Genomic DNA, 21,252 nt, shown 5'->3' with positions numbered 1-21,252 from the left:
ATGTAGCTCACCACAAAGTGGTGAGTGCAGTTAGAGAAATAACTACACTAACAACTATTATGACAGTGGTAATGAGTGAGAGAAGTAGAATGCCTGTCTCAAATACAGGCAGGGGGTGGGGAAGGAGGGAGATGGGGGCATTGGTGATGAGAATGTTGCACTGGTGAGGGCGGAGTTTTTTTCTATAATTTAAACCCAACTGTAAACATTTGTAATCATGGTGCTAAAGGAAAGGAAAGGAAGGGAAAGGGAAGGAAGGGAGGAAAGAGAAGGAAGGAGAAAGGGAGGGAGGAAAGAAGGAAGAGTGTGTAGATCACACTTTGAAAGTCTTCACTTAAAATTAAAAAAAAATTGTGTTAGAAACAATAGTGTCCACAAATCTCATGAGCTGAAAAGGATCTTTTAAAAGCTTATTCTTCAGCTATTGAAAGAGAGAATGACTGACTTACTTGTAGTCACACAGCTCATTAATTTTAACCCTAGTGCTAAAACTTACTGCCCCGACTCCCAGTATTACAGGCAACACCAAAGTTACTAAGATCACTGTCTTTTCTCTCTCTTTCTCCCCCTCGTTTCTTGCAAACATGTTGGTGGTTTGGTTTTTATTGGTAAGGGATGATTCCCTCCATATGTATTAGAAAATAAAACAAGGCTGTTTTTTATGGGTCTCCTATTTGTCTTGATTAAGCAGGCTTCCTGTGATCTGCTTGCTGGAAAAAAATGCTTTCTTCAAAGTCTTTTTTTTTTTTTTTTTGTTTTTGGGCCACACCCGGCAATGCTCAGGGGTTACTCCTGGCTGTGTGCTCAGAAATAGCTCCTGGCAGGCACGGGGGACCATATGGGACACCGGGATTCGAACCAACCACCTTTGGTCCTGGATCGGCTGCTTGCAAGGCAAACACCGCTGTGCTATCTCTCCGGGCCCTCTTCAAAGTCTTTTTAATGGATTTTATTTACGCCTTTGACCATGGCCCTACTTTGCAGTTGATTTGGAAAAAACCAGTGAAGAATTCATTGCTAAATCAAGTTGCAGAAAATGTGTTTCCAGCCCGGAGAGATAGCACAGCAGTGTTTGCCTTGCAAGCAGCCGATCCAGGAGCTAAGGTGGTTGGTTCGAAGCCCGGTGTCCCATATGGTCGCGCCACCCCCCACCCCGTCCGTGTCCCCCCCTCCCCCCCCCCATGCCTGCCAGGAGCTATTTCTGAGCAGACAGCCAGGAGTAACCCCTGAGCACCACCGGGTATGGCCCAAAAACCAAAAAAAAAATAATAACAATAAAGATGTATTTCAATTTTCAAAACATTTTTTCTTGGAACTTCAGGGATGTAGAATTAAAGATGTAGCCTAGGTAGGTGCTTGCAAACATAGTTTAGAGGTTAATAACTTTTTAATTGGTTTTGTTGACTGATTGAGTCAGCCTAGGACTTGTAGACTGCAGAAAATACACAGATCAAGAGCTGTCCTGAGTACCACCAGGTGTGGCCCAAAACTTTCAAAACCCGAAGGAAGCCAGAGAACACAGGGTTAAGTATCTGAGGAGATAGGGGTGTCCCCGAGGGCCTGAGCATCAGGCCTTCCTATTAAACTACTAGCCTAGCCCAACTCCTGAGAATTACTAGCAGGGTCCTCAGGCCTCCCGAGCAAGAGACAACCTTCCTCCAAGAGTAGATTTACTAATTCAAACATTCTCTATATTTCACAGTTATAGTAGATGGCAGCAAAGGAAAATAGAGTAATAGTTGATTGAATCAGTTTCTTGGACTAAGTGTTGATCTTTCCCCAAGAGACTGTGCAGTGTAACTAGATATGTTCTCAGCACACTGGTTAGCCATGTGTCACCACCTTCTCATGCTGTTTCAGAGCATGTTTGAAAACCCAGTAAAGCATCCACAGGGTTGTGAGGTTTGTTATCCTCAAAGACCACTGGAGTCTCAGGCACTGGTGATAGTTTCTGTTGTTGAGCTTCCTTGTTCTTACTGGGTTTTTAGCACCACAGTCTATGCTATTACCTGGTACTATCTCACTTAGGTAAAGCCTGCTGACCTTTTTGTCTTATACTATGTAGAAAGGCAGTTTTCCAGATTTTAGGGAAGACAGTGAATCCTCTTATCTAGAGCCAGCCATGAATTGTTTACTTACGATTTTAAAAACATTTCCTTTGTTGGTTGTGAGCAATCATTGAACTGTGATTGCACATTTCAGTAGGAAGAGCTTTTTTTCCTAGAGCTGTCACTTCATCCCATGGTCATGGCTCCAGTTTCACAAGTGTGAAATGGGAACAGCCCTGGTTGACAGAGCTTAGAATGTTAAGATAATGTGTGTGAACATTTGAAAAAACTAAATTTGGCACTGTTCACATTCTAAGGACTATGTGTGTTTTTATTTGTGCTTTTTAGAAAAATTGCCCATGTTTAAAAAACTTGGCATATATATTTCACAAATTCAAAAGCCTTAAGAGAAATTTTGATGGTTGATTACTTTTAAATGGATCTAAAGTTGAGTCTTTCAGACTCTGGAAAAACAAACAATAAGAGGTCATAATGTTAGATGATTGAATTATCAGAATAGGGGTATTGTTACGTAAATAAGAAACAATTGACTTTAAAACTAAATTTTCAAGGACCTTTGAAGCATTGCTAGGGCCAGTGCAATTCTTTTTCTGTTTTTAAAGGAAACCTCTTTCCAGTTTCATAAATACTGGTTTATTTGACAGATAGGCAGTATCTTTCCTTTCCCTGGCCAAGCACTCTTTGGAGTGTTTGTACCAGCATTAAGTCCCTCAGATCTAGTAATCCTCTGGTACAGAGCCAGATGCTTCCTGTTTGTCCGAGAGGTGTAAGAGGCACAGACCAGTTTCAGGTCTTTCCAGGGGTATGCCTGGTAGTGAGGAAGCCCAGCTGTAAGCTCCTGAGGTGATCTTCCTGGCGGGGCCTTCCACTGGTTGCCTACAACTGCCCCCTCACATCCTACCTGAGTAGCAGGTGCGGAAAGGGCAATGAATACTAGATGGGTTCCAGGACCTTCTGACATCTCCCTTGTTTTTTTTTTTCTCTCCATGTTTGTAAAATTGGGGAAGTGAATGGAGAAGGCAGGATTTTCCTTGCCCTACAGGCAGATCTGTGGGTCTAGTAAGTGAAATAAATAGATCATCCACAGCAGAGGCAGAAGAACAGGAACCAGAGAACAGGCCTTGGCAGCTTTCCTGTGTGCGCCTCCCTTTCCTGGGACTGAGCATTTTTTCATGGTACAGAGGAGCTTTCGTAGCATACAGAGAAGTCATGCAGCACCTGTAATTACCCACCACAAAACCGGCTCTGTAGCTCCAATTGCAGCTGAAACCAGGATCTCCAAGAGGAAAAGAAAACCTCTTTGCAGACTGTGGACTAGGCTAGAATCAAAAAGTCAGTGCACATTGGATGGAGTCTCTTTATACCAGTTTCTGTCGACATTCTAAAAAGTTAGAAGACTCTTCCTCTCTGGAAAAAGGCCTGTTTGTTCTTTCTCTCTCTCTCTCTCTCTTCTCTCTCTCTCTTTCTTTTCTCTCTCTTCCTTTTCTCTCTCTCTTTCTTTTCTCTCCTCTCTCTCTCTTTTCTCTCTCTCCCCTCTTTCTCCCTCTCCCCCCCTCTCTCAAAAAGCCTCTGTTTGTTCTCTCCTCCCTTCTTTTGTTTTTGTTTTTTGCACTGTTTGTTTAGTTTGTACCTATAGCATGTTTCTCTTTGTGAAATGTAGAGAGCAAGTGGAAGCAGTTCCACATGGCTAAGCTACACAGACCTGGAGGAGATACACTCAGGGCAGAGGAAGGATGGGCTGCCTTAGTACGTAGCAGCAGCATGCTAGTGAGCTGGAGTGAAGTCACTCAGTGCTCTCCTGAGGAAGGCACACCCTAAGGCTTCCCTGTGCAGTGTTCTGCTCCTTCCTCTTCCTTGCCAAATTGTGCCTATAACTTTTTTTGACTGTCAACGTGTTTGAGAGAACTTTTGGCACTCAGGCAGGGTTAACTTCCAGGATCTCAATGAAGGTTTAGGATGATAACAAGTCTAATGCCTGGGTAGCTAGTACCCTTTTAATACTTTTTGGATCAAGTGGAATACAGACTTCTAAACGTGATTATTACAGAGTTCATGCTTGTTTAATGATAGAAGCATGTCTTATGAAATGATGATGATGATGGAAATAAAATACGTTGTGTGTGTGTTCTAGGAGTTAGATGCTTATTTTATCAGTACCTGGTTCTAGTGGAGTGGTAGCACCCTTAAAAGTGTCTGTAAAAGGTAGCTCACCAAACTGAGCTCATGCTGAAACTTATAGGCCAGGATTTGATCCCTGGTACCTCATGGTCCTCCTGAGCACAGATCCCGGAGTCCGACTGATGTAGTCCACCAATCCCCCATCACATCACAAAAGAAGTCTGTAAATAAAGTAAGCTTTAATTTATTTTATTTTTTGTAAAGTATTAAGTGTCTTAATTGCCTACTGTAATTGAGGTTTAGGGCTTGGGGTCTTTTTTTTTTGTTTTGTTTTTGGTTTTTGGGTCACACCCAGCAGTGCTCAGGGGTTAACTCCTGACTCTGCTCTCAGAAATCACTCCTGGCAGGCACGGGGGGACCAAATGTGATGCCGGGATTCGAACCACCATTCATCCTGAATTTGCTGCTTACAAGGCAAACGCCCTACGGCTGTGCTATCTTGACCTCCCACTTCATTTTCAGAAAAACGAATTTCTTCATCGCACCCCTGTAAACTGCGTTCTTTAAGCAAACAAACATAAAGCACTGGGAACTACATCAGCCTTCTAGATTGTTATTCCATGCCCTCTAGTGGGCAGTTATGCCTGTGTTGGGAGTTCCTGGTTTAGACCATTTGTGTCTTCCCATTTCTCACCCATACCTGGATTGTTCCCCTCACACATCACCTTGATTTACAATTACATGCCTTGTGTCTTCAGTCAGAAATGGCTGCTTGCTGTATTTGTAGCTGTGTTTTGGCCCAGAAACTTAAGACCAGGAGAACAAGTGGCAACTTGAGCACATTCCTCCAGTAGCAGCTGCACAGTCTTCTCTTAGCTATAACCGACACCTGTCTTCCTCCCTGATCTAGTTCTCAGCAGTTCAGGGGTTACGCTCAAGGGGTACTCCTGGCTATGCACTCAGAAATAGCTACTGGCTTGGGGTACCATCTGGGATGCTGGGGGATAGAACCGCATCTGTCCCAGGTCAGCTGCGTACAAGGCAAACACCCTACAGCTGCGCCACTGCTCTGGCCCCCTTTTTATTTAGAGCATATTTGATCTCTTTTTTTTTTTTTTTTTTTTTTTTTGCTTTTGGCTTTTTGGGTCATACCTGGCAGCGCTCAGGGGTTACTCCTGGCTCTGCTCAGAAATCGCCTCTGGCAAGCTCGGGGGACCATATGGGATGCCGGGATTCGAACCACCATCCTTCTGCATGCAAGGCAAACACCTTACCTCCATGCTATCTCTCCGCCCCAGTATATTTGATCTTGGGGCCCCCTCCCATGGAAGTATTTTGGATCATTTTAGTGGTTACAGCTTTCATGATCCTTTGGTCTCTCATAGCCTTCAACTGCCAGGACGCTGGGTTTTGGTCTCTGACACTTCGTTCGGGTACTCACAGGAGTTGCTCCTTTATTTGCTCTAGTCAGACTGTCGCTGCTCCTTAATCTCACCTGAAAGTTGTGTCTTTATGTCGCTCTGTGGAGCACTTGAGTCAGGGTCCAGCTCTCTAAAGTCCCAGCCATTCAGACCTCATTCCTCTCACTCCCCACACCTCAGTTGTCAGGAGTTTGAGGACTGCCTGACCTGGGTGAGGCCGCAGGGCCGGGCCTACTTTCTCCCCCATGCCGAAGAGGTGCTTGGGTCCTGCTGCATCAGACTCTGCCCACCTTCCCATGGGGTGTGAAGGACTGGGCTGCTGAGATCTCCTCGGGGAAGGACTGGACTGGCGAGATCCCCTCAGTGACCCACACTCACACAGTTTTCCTGCAGTTTGTTCTATGTCCCCTATCTCTCCAGTGTAGGTCAGGGGTCGAACCACATTATTCCTGTGTCTCCTATGCAAAGTATGCAGTAAAACTGATTTAATGTAGGCTAATGCAAAGCTGAGTTTCACCCCGGCACAAGTGCTTCTTCCATCCCCAACTTGAAGGTCTCAGGTTCCATTGGCCCAAAACAGCTTTGTTCTGTGGCTCAACCCACCAGTACTGGCCCACATGGCTTTTGCTCCTGAGAACAGATCCTCGGGTTCATTTCTTTGCCCTCTTCCATGGTAGAAGAGCCACATGCTTCTCTCCTGGGAAACACCCTCATTCTGACTTCCTTTCAAAACTACTCAGTGGGCTGCTCTTCTACATATCACTGGAAGCTTCATAAAGTGAAACTAAGATTTGTAGTATAGAGGGAAGCCTGGGAGGCAACAACCTTAGTTTAGATGTCTTCCATTGTCCTATCAAGTTCTTACTGTGCTTCTGAAGAAGGGACTCTCAGTGCAGTAGGTTTGAGTTCCACAGGCCTCTTTATAGAAAGTTCAGACGCCAGTCCTGCAGAGCTGTGGCAGGTGCCTCACGAGATGCTGAACTCGCCTGTCAACTGCTTGAGGTCCTTTAGTTTGTCTTGACAATAGTATGGAATGCTTTATAAACTAATCTTTATAAACTTTATATTTATCTATTATATAATAACTGTATAAAGTTATAATCTTTATAACTAAACTAATGTTTCCTTTTTCCTCTTACGAGATGGTAAGTAGTTCATTCTCTGATTTGGTTCCTTTTGCTAAAGTGCTGAAAAACACTAGTAGGCATTAACCACTGAATGTTGTGTATTGGTGGAAGGAACCACAGTGTTGATGTTCGAGGGAGGATATGGCAGGGAATGTGACTCAATCTTGATCTCTTCCAGTGCAGTAATAAGCAAGCGAAATACAGAGTCAGAGCCATCTGGTAACAAAATATCTGATACAGATTTTAGAAGTTGTTTTGGCCTAGAATAAGGAAGGAACAACTGTTATTTTGAGAATGGATTGTAAACAGAAAGGAAACTGAAGACATTAATGGTGGAAAATGAACACTGGTAAAGGGATAGGTGTTGGAACATGACTGGAATTTAACCAACAATTTTCTAACTAAACTATTTCACTGGGATTCAATTTTATGGAGTTATTTTGGTAGTAAAATGGAAGTTTTAGGGGCCGGCGAGGTGGCGCTAGAGGTGAGGTATCTGCCTTGCAAGTGCTAGCTGAGGAAGGACCGCGGTTCGGTCCCGGCATCCCATATGGTCCCCCCAAGCTAGGGGCAGTTTCTGAGCACTTAGCCAGGAGTAACCCCTGAGCGTCAAACGAGTATAGCCCGAAAAACCAAAAACCAAAAAAAAAAAAAAAAAAGGAAGTTTTATAACAAATTCCATTTTTTTTTTCTTGTTTTTGAAACAGATGTGCACTTGGATCTTGAGGACCACCTGGCCAAATTCATGAAGACAGAAAAAGCCATTATCTACTCCAATGGATTTGCCACCATAGCCAGTGCTATTCCTGCCTACTCCAAGAGAGGGGACATTGTGTTTGTGTAAGTTTATTTCCACTTGTCTTTTTTTGGGGGGGAGTACACCCAGTGACGTCCAAGGGTTACTCCTGGCTATGCGCTCAGATATCCCTCCTGGCTTGGGGGACCATATGGAACGCGGGGGGCCAGGGGCCGGGGATTGAACTGAGGTCCGTCCTGGATCGGTGGCATACGAGGCAAATACCCTGTCGCTGTGCTATCGCTCCGGCCCACCACTTTCTTCTTGATCAAAGCCCCTTTGGAAATAATACTGGCTCCCTTGGAGAATACCTTTATTGAAGATTATCTACATAAAACACAAGTGATACTTTTTGTTTCTTTTTCAAGAAATGCACAGTCACCTCAGCCAAGAATTTCTATAGAAGTTGTAAGTCTTCCACAGGAAGGATGCATACTCACCATTCAGTTCTCTGCTGTTGTAATTTTATGTATTCATGTGAACATTGCCAGATTAAACCTCGGGGAGAGTCCAATACTCTCTGCACTCTGTTACATTGCTATGTCCCTGTGCGGGGTCATAGCCCCCACTCATGCTAGCCCATCAGCAGTCCCACCCCAAACTCATCATCTGTCTGTTATTATTTCATGGCATGCATAGCGTGAAAAACATCGTCTGAGGTTGGGAACTTCATTAATCCCACCAAGCAAATCTTCACACCTGCATGGTGTTCACTGGCCATGCAGTGTGCTTGGATACATGGTACCACCGGCTATGTAGTGGGGTGAGCACAGAACAGAGGTACAGCTGCTCAAGACCAGACATTTTGAGTCGCCCAACAGTACCTGCCTCTAGGTTACCATATTTGCCGGCTTATAAGATGACTGGTTGTATAAAACGACCCCCTAATTTTACAGTTAAAACATAGGTTTAGGCCTATATTCGCTGTATAAGACAGAAAGTTCCTGTGCTGCAACTGTATGTACCGCAGTGAGCCAATCACAACAAGCAAAGGTTCAAAGGGTATACTGTAATAGACTTCCTCTCTGACTCTGGCCCATTTGAGCAGGCTTTTGACAGTGTAGATTCGGGTACAGAACATTGTCTAATTTGCATGCATCAAAAGCTTCTTGGATTGGCCGAGTTAGAGAGGCAGTCCGAGCAGCCTGACAGTGATGGGTGCAGGATCGAGTTGAAAAATTCGTTTCGTGGCAATATCCAGATGATTTTCGTTTAGTGGCATATCGAGAAGTTTTTCGGGATATACTCGGCGTAGAAGATGACTCCCAATTTTCCTTTTACTTATGTTCATTTCAAAAGTCGTCTTATACGCCGGCAAATACAGTAGGTATCTGCTCTCTTCCTGGTGAAACTTAATTTTTGGTCTTAAATTTATTTATCTTTGTTTTTTCTCTTCCTCTTTAATACCATAACCAGAGTTATCTGTTTTTTTTTTTTTTTTCAGGACAACCAAATACTTATTTATTTTGTCTTTTATTTTAGTGAAGTGTTTTAAAACATAAAGTAATATTTTGGTTATTGTTTATATAACTTTACATTATTTACTCTTTGTCTACATGGTTTTGTCACCTACATGTAATATGAAACTCACATATAATTAAATCATTATTTATAAAAATAACACCATTATTTATAAAATCAATATATTTTGAGTAAGTGAAAATTTTCTTTTTTAAAAATACAGATGCAGAGCCTGAGGTTATATAGCTTAGCAGTATCACATATTCCAAGTCTTGAGTTTGACTCCTGACGCCCTTCTACCCCACAAATGACATTAAAAGTCACATAGTGGGGGCCGGTGAGGAGGCGCTAGACGTAAGGTGTCTGCCTTGCAAGCCCTAGCCAAGGAAGGACAGCGGGATCGGGGTTCGATCCCCCAGTGTCCCATGTGGTCCCCCCAAGCCAGGGGCAATTTCTGAGCACTTAGCCAGGAGTAACCCCTGAGCATCAAATGGGTGTGGCCCCCAAAAAACAAACAGAAAGAATTCACATAGTGCCTGAGCGATAGAACAGTGGTAGAGCATTTGCCTTACATGCAGCACACCTAGGACAAACCCTGGTTCAATCCCAGGTATTCTATATGGTCCCTTGAGCCTTCCAGGAGCGATTCTGAGTGCTGAACCAGGAGTAACTCCTGAGTGCTGCTTGGTATTGCCCACCCCCTTTCCCCCAAATGTATATAGCAGATTTCAGACATTTAAAAACTTCCTGGCTTTTGTGTGTTCTGGAGCCTTTCCTGGCTCTGTAGTTTCATTTCTGTCAGATGATCCTGCTGTACCTTCACACACTTAGCATGTCTGTTCCTCCAGCACCGGACCTTTGCACATGCTCACCCCTAAGTTGATCACCTGCTTACTGTGCACATGTTGCAGGAAAACCTTAGCCCTGTCAGTTCTGGTACAGAGCCTTGTACTAGTAGAGAAAATCTTCCAGCCAAAGTAGTTTGGTAGCTCTATGACCTCACACTGCTTGTCATGGTCATGGTTCCTCAAAGCTCCTTTTCGTTTGTGTGCGTGTGTGCGCATGGATGCACGCCTCACATTATACTCTTGTCTTGCTTCACACTAACTGTTCTCATTTATTGCATTCAGGTTCATGAGAGGCCATTACTTCCTGTAGCATTTGCAGATCAGTAATGCTCCCTCTAGTGGTGTAGTAAAAGAGGAAATGACGTGGCGCTAAAGACAGGGTTCAGGTGAGTGTATGTGAGCTGCCTTCTGGGCTTCCATAGCGCCCTGTTCCTTTTCACTTGTTCTGGGAACTCGTGCTAGTGGGCTTCAGACACTTAATGGCCTGTGTTTCTCCCACATTCCTAGAAAGCCACCTGAGTAGCCTGCACAACAGCCTGGGCTGAGCAGTATATTTCCTCACGTGTTCATGAAAGTTTGTTTTTGCAACATCTAGTAATAAGTCATGTCACGAAGTTGAAAGCCAGTCATTTGAATCACTTCTAGGGTAACAGAAATTATGGTTACAATTGTATCTTTATGCTTCCTATGTCATATAAGTAATTTGATATTGTCCTTTGGCTTTCACTGCTAGGAAACTCAAACGAAATGCACTTTCATATGATACACCTAGTGTAGAAACCTTTAGTTTCTGAGACTTTAGACGACTTCTTATTCTCTCTTACATAATTTTTAAGAGTCTGCCTGAAATCCATTGAATTAGGAAAACTGCAAGTAAAAACTGGCACTCAATACACAGATAACTTGGCTTTTTTGTTGACAGTATGTCCCATACTGTTTCCTTTTTTGCTACATGATGATAGTGCTTTGACTAGTAGTTAGCAATGGTTCTATGTGATTTCATTCTGTCACATGTAAGCAGTGCAGAAGAGATCCAGCTTCTCTGAATCTCAAGCATTTGAGTAGCTTAGGTGTAATCACAGTTTTTTTGCTGTTGTTCTTTGTCCTTTTTCCTTTCATTTATTTTTATTTATTTATTTATTTTTTGTCTTGGGCTATTCATTCTGAAAGACATACGAAGTTTAGGTCTGTCTCATTTAGATCTCATAGTGGTTTTAATTTATGTTTCCTGATGGCTAATGATGTTTGTTTCTTAAGTACTTTTTTCTTTGATGTTGACATCAAAACCTGTTAGTACTTGTTAAAAATCAGTTGGAAACTATTCCTTTTCTACTCTGAAGGAGTTGTATAAAATGATTGTTAACTCCCTAAATATTTTTAGAAATCTCTAGTGAAACTAACTGGGTCTAGAGATTTCATTTACATATATAATTATAAGTTTAATTTTCTTTCTTTTCTTTTTTTTTTTTTTTTTTTTTTGTGGGTTTTGGGTCACACCCAGCAGTGCTCAGGGGTTACTCCAAGCTCCATGTTCAGAAATTGCTCCTGGCAGGCATGGGGGACCATATGGGGCACCGGGATTCGAACCGATGACCTCCTACATGAAAGGCAAACGCATTACCTCCATGCCATCTCTCCGGCCCCAAGTTTAATTTTCTTAAACTTATTTTTTATGCTGCTCAAATTATCTGTGTTGTATTGGGTGACTTGAAATAGTTTTTGTTTTCAAGAAATTTAGTTAATAAGTTATAAATAATGTGATATTCTTGTTTTGTTGTTTTGCAGTCATACTCAGTTATGTTCAGGGATTACTCCTGGCTCTGTACTCATGAATTATTCCAGGCAGGTGCTTGGGCGACCAGATAGAATGCTAGGAATCAAGCCTGGGTCCATTGTATTCAGGGACCTACCTGTCATCCAAGTCAGTCCCATATATGGTATTCTTTCTGTTTACAGAGTTTAAATGATTAGGTCTGGTTTCCACGCTAATTGGTAGTTACTGTAGTCTCTATCAGTCTTGATAGAAGTTGGTTAGTTTGTTGATTTCTCTCCTTTTTTTTTTTTGTTTGTTGTTTGTTTTGGGGTCTACCCAGCAGCATTTGGGTTACTCCTGGCTCTTCACTCAGAAGTCACTCCTGGCAGGCTCAAGGAACCATATGGGATGCTGGGATTTGAACCGTGTCCATCCTAGTGTTGGCCACATGCAAGGCAAGCGCCTTACCGCTGTACAATCGCTCCAGCCCAATTCCTTTTTTAAATGAATTAGCTCTGTTTGATTAGTTTCTGTTCATATGTTTTCTTTTAATTCTGTTCATTTCTGGGCTTGGGATTAGTTATGGGGTAATCTCTTGACACACATCTTACCTGGACTTTATCCTGATTCACTTCCACCACCATGCTGGTATTGCTCCACCAGAGAACTCCTTAGCACAGTCTTGTCTACCCCATGAGTATCCTGCTTCCTTGTAACCTTGAGAGCCTGAATGGGTGATCCCATTCTCCGTCTGGCCCAGCCTTTCTTTGTGTCCATCCATGCTCTAGTAACTGCTCCTCAGCAAACTTCATCCCGAGACTCTTGACCTCTGGGGCAGTACTCATGATGACAAACACTCTGTCCTAGGCCTGTCCTCAGAACAGTAGTCACCCTTAGCCCATAATCTCTTGTCACAGAAATTTGATACGGTAAGACTGGTCAGGGATGGGTTTCACTCTCCAACCCATGTGACTTAAACACAGATCCAGGAACTGTCTAAAATACATTTAGTCACTCCAGGTAAAGCTCAGAGAAACATAGTGCTGAAGTGCAAGGCAGGAGCCCCACCCACTGTACTCTTCTCCAGCCCCTCATTCATAATTGTTTAATTTTGTTGGTTGGTATTTGGGGGCCACACCCAGCAATGGTCAGGAATCACTCCTGGCAGTGCTTGGATACATAGCATATTGGAGACCAAACCTAGGCTGGTGATGTGCAAGGCAAGCACCTTACTTACAATACTATCTTCAGCACCTATAATTGTTTTATATAAGTCCTGTGTATACAGTGAGGATCATGACAAGTTTGCAGTTTTTATTTTAACTTCAAAACACGAAAACTCAGAAAGACGGAACTACGGTATGTCCATACCTTTTACTTACTGTGTTCTTTTTTGTTGTTGTTGTTTTTGGTCCACACCCGGCAGTGCTCAGACATTACTCCTGGCTCTGCTCTCAGAATCACTCTAGTGATCATATGGGATCCCGGGATCGAAGTCGGGTCGGCCGAATGCAAGGCAAACACCCTACCCACTGCTATATCGCTCCAGCCCACTGTGTTCTTTCTTCTTGATACTTTCTTTTATTTTCTTTACCTGAGGATAGGTTCTCCTAACTTTCCTTCAGTTGGCAGTATCTTTCACTTCATTCCTAAAGGATATGTTGCTGGTAGTAGAATTCTTGGTTACTGGTTCTTTTCTATTGGCATTTGTAGTGTCTTTGTCATACGGTTCTTTGGTTTTTCTGGTTTCTGGTAAGGAATCTTAATGTCACTCAGATTATTTTTTTCCCTTTTGTGAGGTGTCATTTCTGTGGTCACTTTTTGTTTGTTTGTTTGTTTGTTTTTGTTTCTTGGGCCACACCTGGAGATGCCTAGGGGTTACTCCTGGCTATGCACTCAGAAACACTCCTGGCTTGGGGAACTATGTGGGATGCCAGGAATCAAATTGAGGTCAGGCCTGGGTCAGCCACATGCAAGGCAAACACTGCACTATCGCTCCGGCCCCTCTGTGGTCACTTGAATGATAGTTTTCTTTGTCGTTAGTTTTCAGAAATTTGACTACAGTTGGAAGTTATTGGCTGAGTTTTCTTCTTTTAAGTTTTACTTGCTTTATAGTTTAGCTCTTGTCAAATTTAGGGCATTTTCAGCCAATGTTTTTTTTGGGGGGGGGTGCATTTGCATCCCTGCGTGAAACTTAACCCTAATGTTAAATATTTTTTGTGTTCTCACCGGTCTCTTTCGTGTCTAATTTTTTGTTTGTTTATTGTCTTTGGGGTGATGAGAGTGGCAGTGCTTAGGCCTTTCCACTGGTGAGACTGTGCCTCTGGGATCCAACAGTGCTAGTCTACTGAGACCACCCCCAGTTGTGATGGGCTTGCAGGCGTGAGGAATATGTGGTGCAAGGATCAAGGTTGGCTCCCTGCATGTATCCAAGCCTTTTACTCTCTTCTTAGCTCAGAGTTCACAGATTCTTTCCTGCCTTCTTGGCTATGCTGCTGAGCCCATCCACTTGGATTTTTTCCCCCTATTGTTTAGTATTTCTGAAGAATTCTGTTTCTTTGCTAAATGTTTCTTTTGGGAAGTTTTTAGGTTTTTGTTTTTCATTTGTTTCAAGCATATTCAGAATTGCTCTTTACAGTTTTTTTATGACTTCTCTGGAGGAGTTGGCAGATAGTATAGACCTCTGTAGCTCACTTGGGCTCTTCATTCTCATTCGTTCATTCATTCATCTCTTTATTCTTTTCTTTTGTTCCATTCTAGCTTTTGGTATGTCTGTGGAAGTTTTACAGACTTGAACATTTTCCTGTCGTGCTGCTTTACTCCATACATCACTTGAAACTTCTGCTTTGAAGGATTGTCTCTACCCCAGAGATGGGCACTGAAGCCTGCTCTGTCCTACAAATTGAAGAGGCACACGTTTTAGGTCCATTCTTGAGCCCCTAACCCCAGCATGAGTGGGCTGTTTTTTTCATTCCCTTTGGATATCATAGTCCTCCTCTCTACTTAGCCTCCGTCACTCAGCTCAGCCCAATCTTCCAGTGCAGACTGGAAGGAAGCTACAGTCATTCGTGCAACATGCACTGACACCTGATACAGCAGGTGCCACTCGCCACCATCTAGCAGGAAGAAAAGTTTCAGCTCTTCTTTGCTCCCACACATCAATGGGGATAAGCCTTAACATTTTGTTACCTAGTCTCAGTGGTTATCCGAACCTCAGACTTGCTGATTTGAAGACCTGGGGAAAGAACTTTTTTTTTTCCTAGGGCTTGACTACATATTTGCTGGGCTGCCCCTTTCTGGAGCAGAGAAGGCTTTGTTAATAAAGCTTTCTGTTTGTGCTTGTTAGTGTTTGCATATGCAGTTAAGTAACTTTTAACAGTTCTTGAAATAAATCCAAGGAACTCTGACATTGAATCTAGAGGGATGATCAGTGGTTCAGTACCATCCACTACAGGCAGACAAATGGAACTACATCAGATTTGAAACTCCTGCAACACAAGTGACCGGAATTAAAAATGACACCTCAAAAGCTGGGAGAGAATATTTTCTCACCATTTATCTGAGAAAAGGGGGTAATTTTCAAGATAGAGAAAGCACTCGAAAGAATTTAACAAGGGGAAAAGGCCAACAAAAAATGGGAGGAGATGAACAGAAACTTCAAAAAAGAGATTCAGGGAACCAGAGAGATAGCATGGAGGTAAGGCATTGGCCTTGCATGCAGAAGAATGGTGGTTCGAATCCCGGCATCCCATATGGTTGGTCCCCCAAAGCCTGCCAGGAGCAATTTCTGAGCATAGAGCATTGCTGGTGTGACCCAAAAACCAAAAACCAAAAAAAAAAAAAAAAAAAAAGATTCGGGCCTGGAGAGATAGCACAGCAGCGTTTGCCTTGCAACCAGCCGATCCAGGACCAAAGGTGGTTGGTTCGAATCTCGATGTCCCATATGGTCCCCCGTGCCTGCCAGGAGCTATTTCTGAGCAGACAGCCCGGAGTGACCCCTGAACACCGCCGGGTGTGTCCCAAAAACCAACACCCCCCCCAAAAAAAAAAGATTCAGGAGTTGGAGCAATAATACAGCCTTAGGGCATTTGCCTTGCATGTAGACAACACAGGATGGACCCAAGTTCAATCCCCGGCTACCTATATGGTCCCCTAGGACTGCCAGGAGTGATTTTTGAGCACAAAGCCAAGAGTAATCCCTGAGCACCACCATGTTTGGCCAAAAAAAAAAAAGAGAGAGAGAGAGAGAGATTCTAGTACATAGAAGATATATGAAAAATATTCTGCATCACTGATTATCTGGGAAATTGAAATCAAACAATAGTGAAATATCAACTCACGCCAGTGAGCCTGGCTCACATGATAGAAAGCAAAAACAATCAGTACTGGTGTGGTGGATATGGGGAAAGGGATCTTGGGTCACCACTGGTGGAACTGTTAGCCCTTTTGGAAAATAGTACAATCCAGCAATTCTACCTACATCTAGGAATCTACTCCAAGGGCCTAAAACTCTATTCAGAAGAGACTCGTACCCTATTGCAGGCTATTCACAGTAGCCAAAATCTGGAAGTAACCCAATATTCAAACACAGAAGACTGGTTCATATGGGCAGTGGAATACTTCATTGCTCTAATAAGAAAGTTGTTACTAATGCTGTTGCTGCTATGTTGATTGAGCTGGAAGATCATGTTGATGCTACATGGAAGGAGCTTCATGAGTGAAATAAGCCATAAGGAGAAAAACAGATACAGAATGATCTTTCTCATGTGGAATGAAAAAACATATAGTATGGTTACTATGAATGACCCAAAGCTATAAAAATATGAAAACTGGGGTTGGAGAGATAGCATGGAGGTAAGGCGTTTGCCTTGCATGCAGAAGGTCGGTGGTTCGAATTCCGGCATCCCATATGGTCCCCCGAGCCTGCCAGGAGCGATTTCTGAGCATAGAACCAGGAGTAACCCCTGAGCGCTGCCAGGTGTGACCCCCCAAAAATGAAAGCTGCTCTCCAGAATAGAGCTTACCAGGAAAGTGAGACATTGGAGAATGAGGTGAAAAGGTTAGAGGTAGAGGACCTGAAACAGACACTGTGAAGCAGGTGTTTGTTAGAATGATCTATGCACGAAGCCCTGCAATTGACAGCATTGCAGAATTATTTACTATGGTAACTAAAGTAAAAATATTTTTCAACTGAAAAACAATTCAAGGAGTTATATTTTTTTAGGCTCCTTTATAGTCTGCTTTCTTCACCTTTTTTAGTCCTCTTGGGTTTATCATCTCTTGCTCTGCAGGGTTTTGAGTTATTCCTAGCAAAAATGTCAACCTCATCTTCCTTGAAGCAAAAAATTCTTGGCGTGTACTGTCAAGTAATCTACCGTATTTGCCAGTGTATAAGACGACTTCAGAAACGAAAAAAAGTCAACCGAAAATTGGGAGTCGTCTCATACGCCGAGTATATCCCGAAAAACGTCTCGATATGCTGCTAAATGAAAATCATCTGGATATTGCCACGAAACAAATTTTCCGACTTGGTCCTGCACCCATCACTGCCAGGCTGCTGGGACTGCCTCTCTAACTCAGCCAATCCAAGCAGGCTTTTGATGCATGCAAATTAGACAATGTTCTGTACCCCGAATCTACACTGTCAAAAGTCTGCTCAAATGGGCCAGAGTCAGAGAAGTCTATTACAGTATACCCTTTGAACCTTTGCTTGTCTTATATAGTGAATATAGGCCTAAACCTATGCTTTAACTGTAAAATTAGGGGGTCGTTTTATACGACCAGTCATCTTATACGCTGGCAAATACGGTAACATATTTTTTTTGTTTTAGGGTTTTTTTTTTGGAGGGGGGTTGGTTTTTGGGTCACACCCAGCAGCACTCAGGGGTTACTCCTGGTTCTATGCTCAGAAATCGCTCCTGGCAGGCTCAGGAGACCATAGAGGATGCCGGGATTCGAACCATCGACCTTCTGCATGCAAGGCAAACCCCTTACATCCATGCTATCTCACTGGCTGAGTTTTTAATAATATCTTTAAGCACCATGATTACAAACGTGTTTGTAGTTAGATTGCAGTCATAAAAGGAACATCCCCCTTCACCAGTGCAACTTTCCCACCACCAATGCCCCCATCTCCTTCCTCCTCCACCCTTTGTTTGTATTTCAAGATAGGCTTTCTAGTTTGTTTTTTGGGTTTGGTTTTGGGGTCATACCAGGTGACGTTCGGGGGTTACTCCCGGCTATGTGCTCAGAAATAGTTCCTGGCTTGGGGGACCACCATATGGGATGCCAGGGGATTGAACTGCGGTCCTTTCTAGGCTAGCGCTGGCAAGGCAAATGCCTTACCGCTTGGAATACTGCTCCGGTCCCCAAGACAGGCATTTTAAAAGAGATTATTTTTGACAGTCAACCAAGACTAGAAAAGCTTACTGAAATTTAATAAACTCTCAGTTTTCCCAGGTCATGTAGAGTCCCCCATCTAGTTCAACTCTCAACACTGAGATGCATCCATGTTTTCTATGTATTTTTCAGAAAGAGATGTCATGGTAAGTGAGCCCATGTGCCCTCTTTATAGTAAGATGTCTGCTGATTTCCTAGAGAGAGACTAAGTTTCCTAGAATAGAACTTAGATGGTATTTCTGTGAAGTGAACCCAGAGAGAGAAGTGCAAGCATGGCTTATAAATGTTGAAGTATATTCATCTTGTTTACATTAGCAAGTGGTTATTGGACACCAATAACCAAAAATCGAGCATATCTTATCTAAAAATTGACAAGGCCCCTGAAACTTCACTTTGATGATTCTCTTTCTTCCTGCAGGGATAGCGCTGCCTGCTTTGCCATTCAGAAAGGATTCCAGGCATCACGAAGTGACATTAAGTTATTTAACCATAATGATATGGGTGACCTGGAGCGACTACTAAAAGAACAAGAGATCGAAGATCAAAAGGTATGCTTCTTTTGAAGAAAATTACACAGTTCCTTTGTACTTTGCAACCAGCTAAATGATATATGAAATGGTCATTTGTCATGAAAACTTGCCTGCGGATCCTATTCAGCTATTAAGTAAGGGCATTACTGCTCATTAAATATACTTCTTGTTGGAGAGCCAGGTCTGATTGAATTGCCTCATCATTGCCACAAATTATATGGCAGATTTAGGAGAAGAGAATCCAGACAGCATTCTCGAAGAGAGAAAAAGCATGTGCTTTGGGGTGGAGAGATTATCCTTGACAGAAATAGACCTCAACTCATTATGTGTTCACAGGATGTGCCTGTTGAATTTAGAATATGCTTATTTGTAACAGAATAAATCATGTGTCAGTCAACTAGAGGAATCGAGGACTACAGATCTGAATATGAATCTGTGAACAATGTGAGACTGTTTACCCCACCCTGCCTTTATCCTGGAGCTCTGAGCAGCTGCTTCAAATGGGTGAAGACTGCTCCCGGCCTGGTTTCCATTCAGCCTGCTGCCCATCTGTCTGCCTTTTAGCACTTACCTAGTTCCTGGAAATTGGGCCATGCCCATGTGGTGATGGGAAGTGGAGCGAACTAGTCTTGAGTGTTCTGGTTAGGAGCAAAACAAGACTTGTTCAGAGGTTTCTTTCCCCAGAGGTGCTTCTGGTGCGTTCTGAGCGTATTGTATGTGAACCGAAACCTGATCACCACCCTATCCCTTCTTTCAGATACCATTTCCAAGTGGTATTTTCCCAGGCAGCTTATCTCAGAATAGGATTCGTGAAAATGCTTATCTCACTCTCAGCATACAACTGTGTTTGCTTTCCTCAAGATGTGTGTCCTTCCTTTAGAATTTTATCATCATCTCCTTTAAAGAAGCAACAACCTAAGTGCAGCACTGCATGAACATACACATTCCTGTGAATTTATATAAACACTGTTGGATGTGTATAGGCCAATTTTCATGGTTGCACAACTTAGGAAAACCTGTAGGGAGACTCAAAATTGAGACCATTCCACTCAGGAATTCTCTCTAAAATGTGAAAAAGCATCCTTTCCTTTCTTTCCAAGACGGAATGCTATAAGTTTGAGGAACATGGCCTTGGAAAGGTGATCGGTGGGCTGTAGAATTTATTTTGCCAAGTAAGTTTTGTACAAATTTAGTAAATACCAGATGCAAGTTTTGTGTATGTCTGTTTTGATAAGATAATGATCTCAGAAATTTTTATATGAGTAAGAACAAGAAATTAAGTAACTTGAAATATGATACTTTATACATTTTTGCTAGTTACTTCTACATTTTCTTACAGGAAGTAAGCTTCCTATATAAAAATATTTTGGTTTTCAGAAATAATTTCTTTTTAATTTCATATAAGTATTAACATTTTTAATATTTTTTACTTGGATGTTTCTCTTTGACAGCAAATTAATTGCAATTTAATTCAGAGTTAGATCATTTCCCAAGCAGTGTTATTCATGGGTGTTTCTTCATTCCTTTTTTTTTTAGTTTTCTACTGTCTCATTCTCCTAAAAGTCAAAAAAGGGGGCCCAGAGCATTACCAAGGTGGCCAGCCTGGGTTTGATCTTCAGAATATCTATGGATATTCTGAAGCCCACCATCAGGAGAGATCCATGAACTCTGAGCCAGGGGTAAGCCCTGAGCACCACCAGGAATAGCCCAAATGAGATAAATAAAGGGGGGAGGAGTATAGAAAAATAACGATTCTTGAAAAAAAAAAAAACTGACACCTTACAAACTATAGAAGATTGTTGTGGCCAGAGCAATGGCACAGTGGTAGGGTGTTTGCCTTTTGTGCAGCCGATTGGGAGGGACCCAGTTTCAATCCCTGGCATCTGATATGGTCCCCCAAGCCTGCCTGGAGTGATTTCTGAGCACAGCCTCAGGAGTAATCCCTGAGCGCTGCTAGATGTGCTGCCCCCCTCCCCAAATCATAATAGAAGAATGTTCCTAGGAGTTTTATACTGACCACTTAGGAACTACTTTTAATAATAATCATACAAAAACAGATACAACAAAAAAGGGCCTCTTAAAACTCAGTAAAGCCAAGAGCTAGAATATAACCTTCATTTGGTCTTTAGATTCTTAAATATTCAGCCCATTTGTATCTAGGCTACAGTCTTTAGAAATTTTCAGAAACCTCCCAAAGATCAAAGAATGCACCATGATAAAGCAAAATGAGGTGCAAGCAACTTAAATCTAACAGATTAGCTAATTTTAGTACTAGCCAAGCTAGAATTTTATACCTTCATTAAAGTCGTGTTTTAAATAAGGCATCTGGTATGTAAAGACTGTTACCATGGGTTTTGGGTTTTTTTTGGTTTTTTTTTGTTTTGTTTTTGGGTCACACCTGGCAACACTCAGGGATTACTCCTGGCTCTTTGGCTCTGTGCTAAGAAATCGCCCTGGCAGGCTCACGGGACCATATGGGATACCTGGATTCAAACCACCTTTGGTCCTGGGTTGGCCGCTTGCAAGACAAACGCCCTACCACTGTGCTATCTCTCTGGCCCTCTTATCCTGTTTTTAAAATCTCAGTTTTTAAATCTCAATTTAAAACATTGTTTGAACAAAATAATTTATAACAAATTTACATAAGAAAGGTAAAGAATATCAAGTGACAAAATAATTCATTAAATTCTTTTGGTATTTTTTTCATTTCACAAAATTGCTGCATTCATT

The 21,252-nt window shown here is 42.5% G+C and overlaps 1 protein-coding gene across 1 annotated transcript in view; it reads left to right on the top strand.

Annotated features, from left to right (window-relative positions):
- The window catches only part of LOC126004480 (serine palmitoyltransferase 1-like), a 43,660-nt gene extending 24,699 nt beyond the window's left edge, over window positions 1–18,961 (top strand). Inside the window, exons 6-8 of the mRNA XM_049770901.1 lie at window positions 7,443–7,575; window positions 18,411–18,540; window positions 18,899–18,961. Coding sequence (XP_049626858.1) covers window positions 7,443–7,575; window positions 18,411–18,540; window positions 18,899–18,961 — 326 coding nt within the window. The remainder of the gene's footprint in view (window positions 1–7,442; window positions 7,576–18,410; window positions 18,541–18,898) is intronic.
- Window positions 18,962–21,252: the final 2,291 nt, after the last annotated feature.

The sequence above is a fragment of the Suncus etruscus genome, chromosome 3, assembly GCF_024139225.1.
Source record: "Suncus etruscus isolate mSunEtr1 chromosome 3, mSunEtr1.pri.cur, whole genome shotgun sequence".
Classification (NCBI taxonomy): Eukaryota; Metazoa; Chordata; class Mammalia; order Eulipotyphla; family Soricidae; genus Suncus; species Suncus etruscus.
This window is presented reverse-complemented; position numbering and strand designations above follow the sequence as displayed.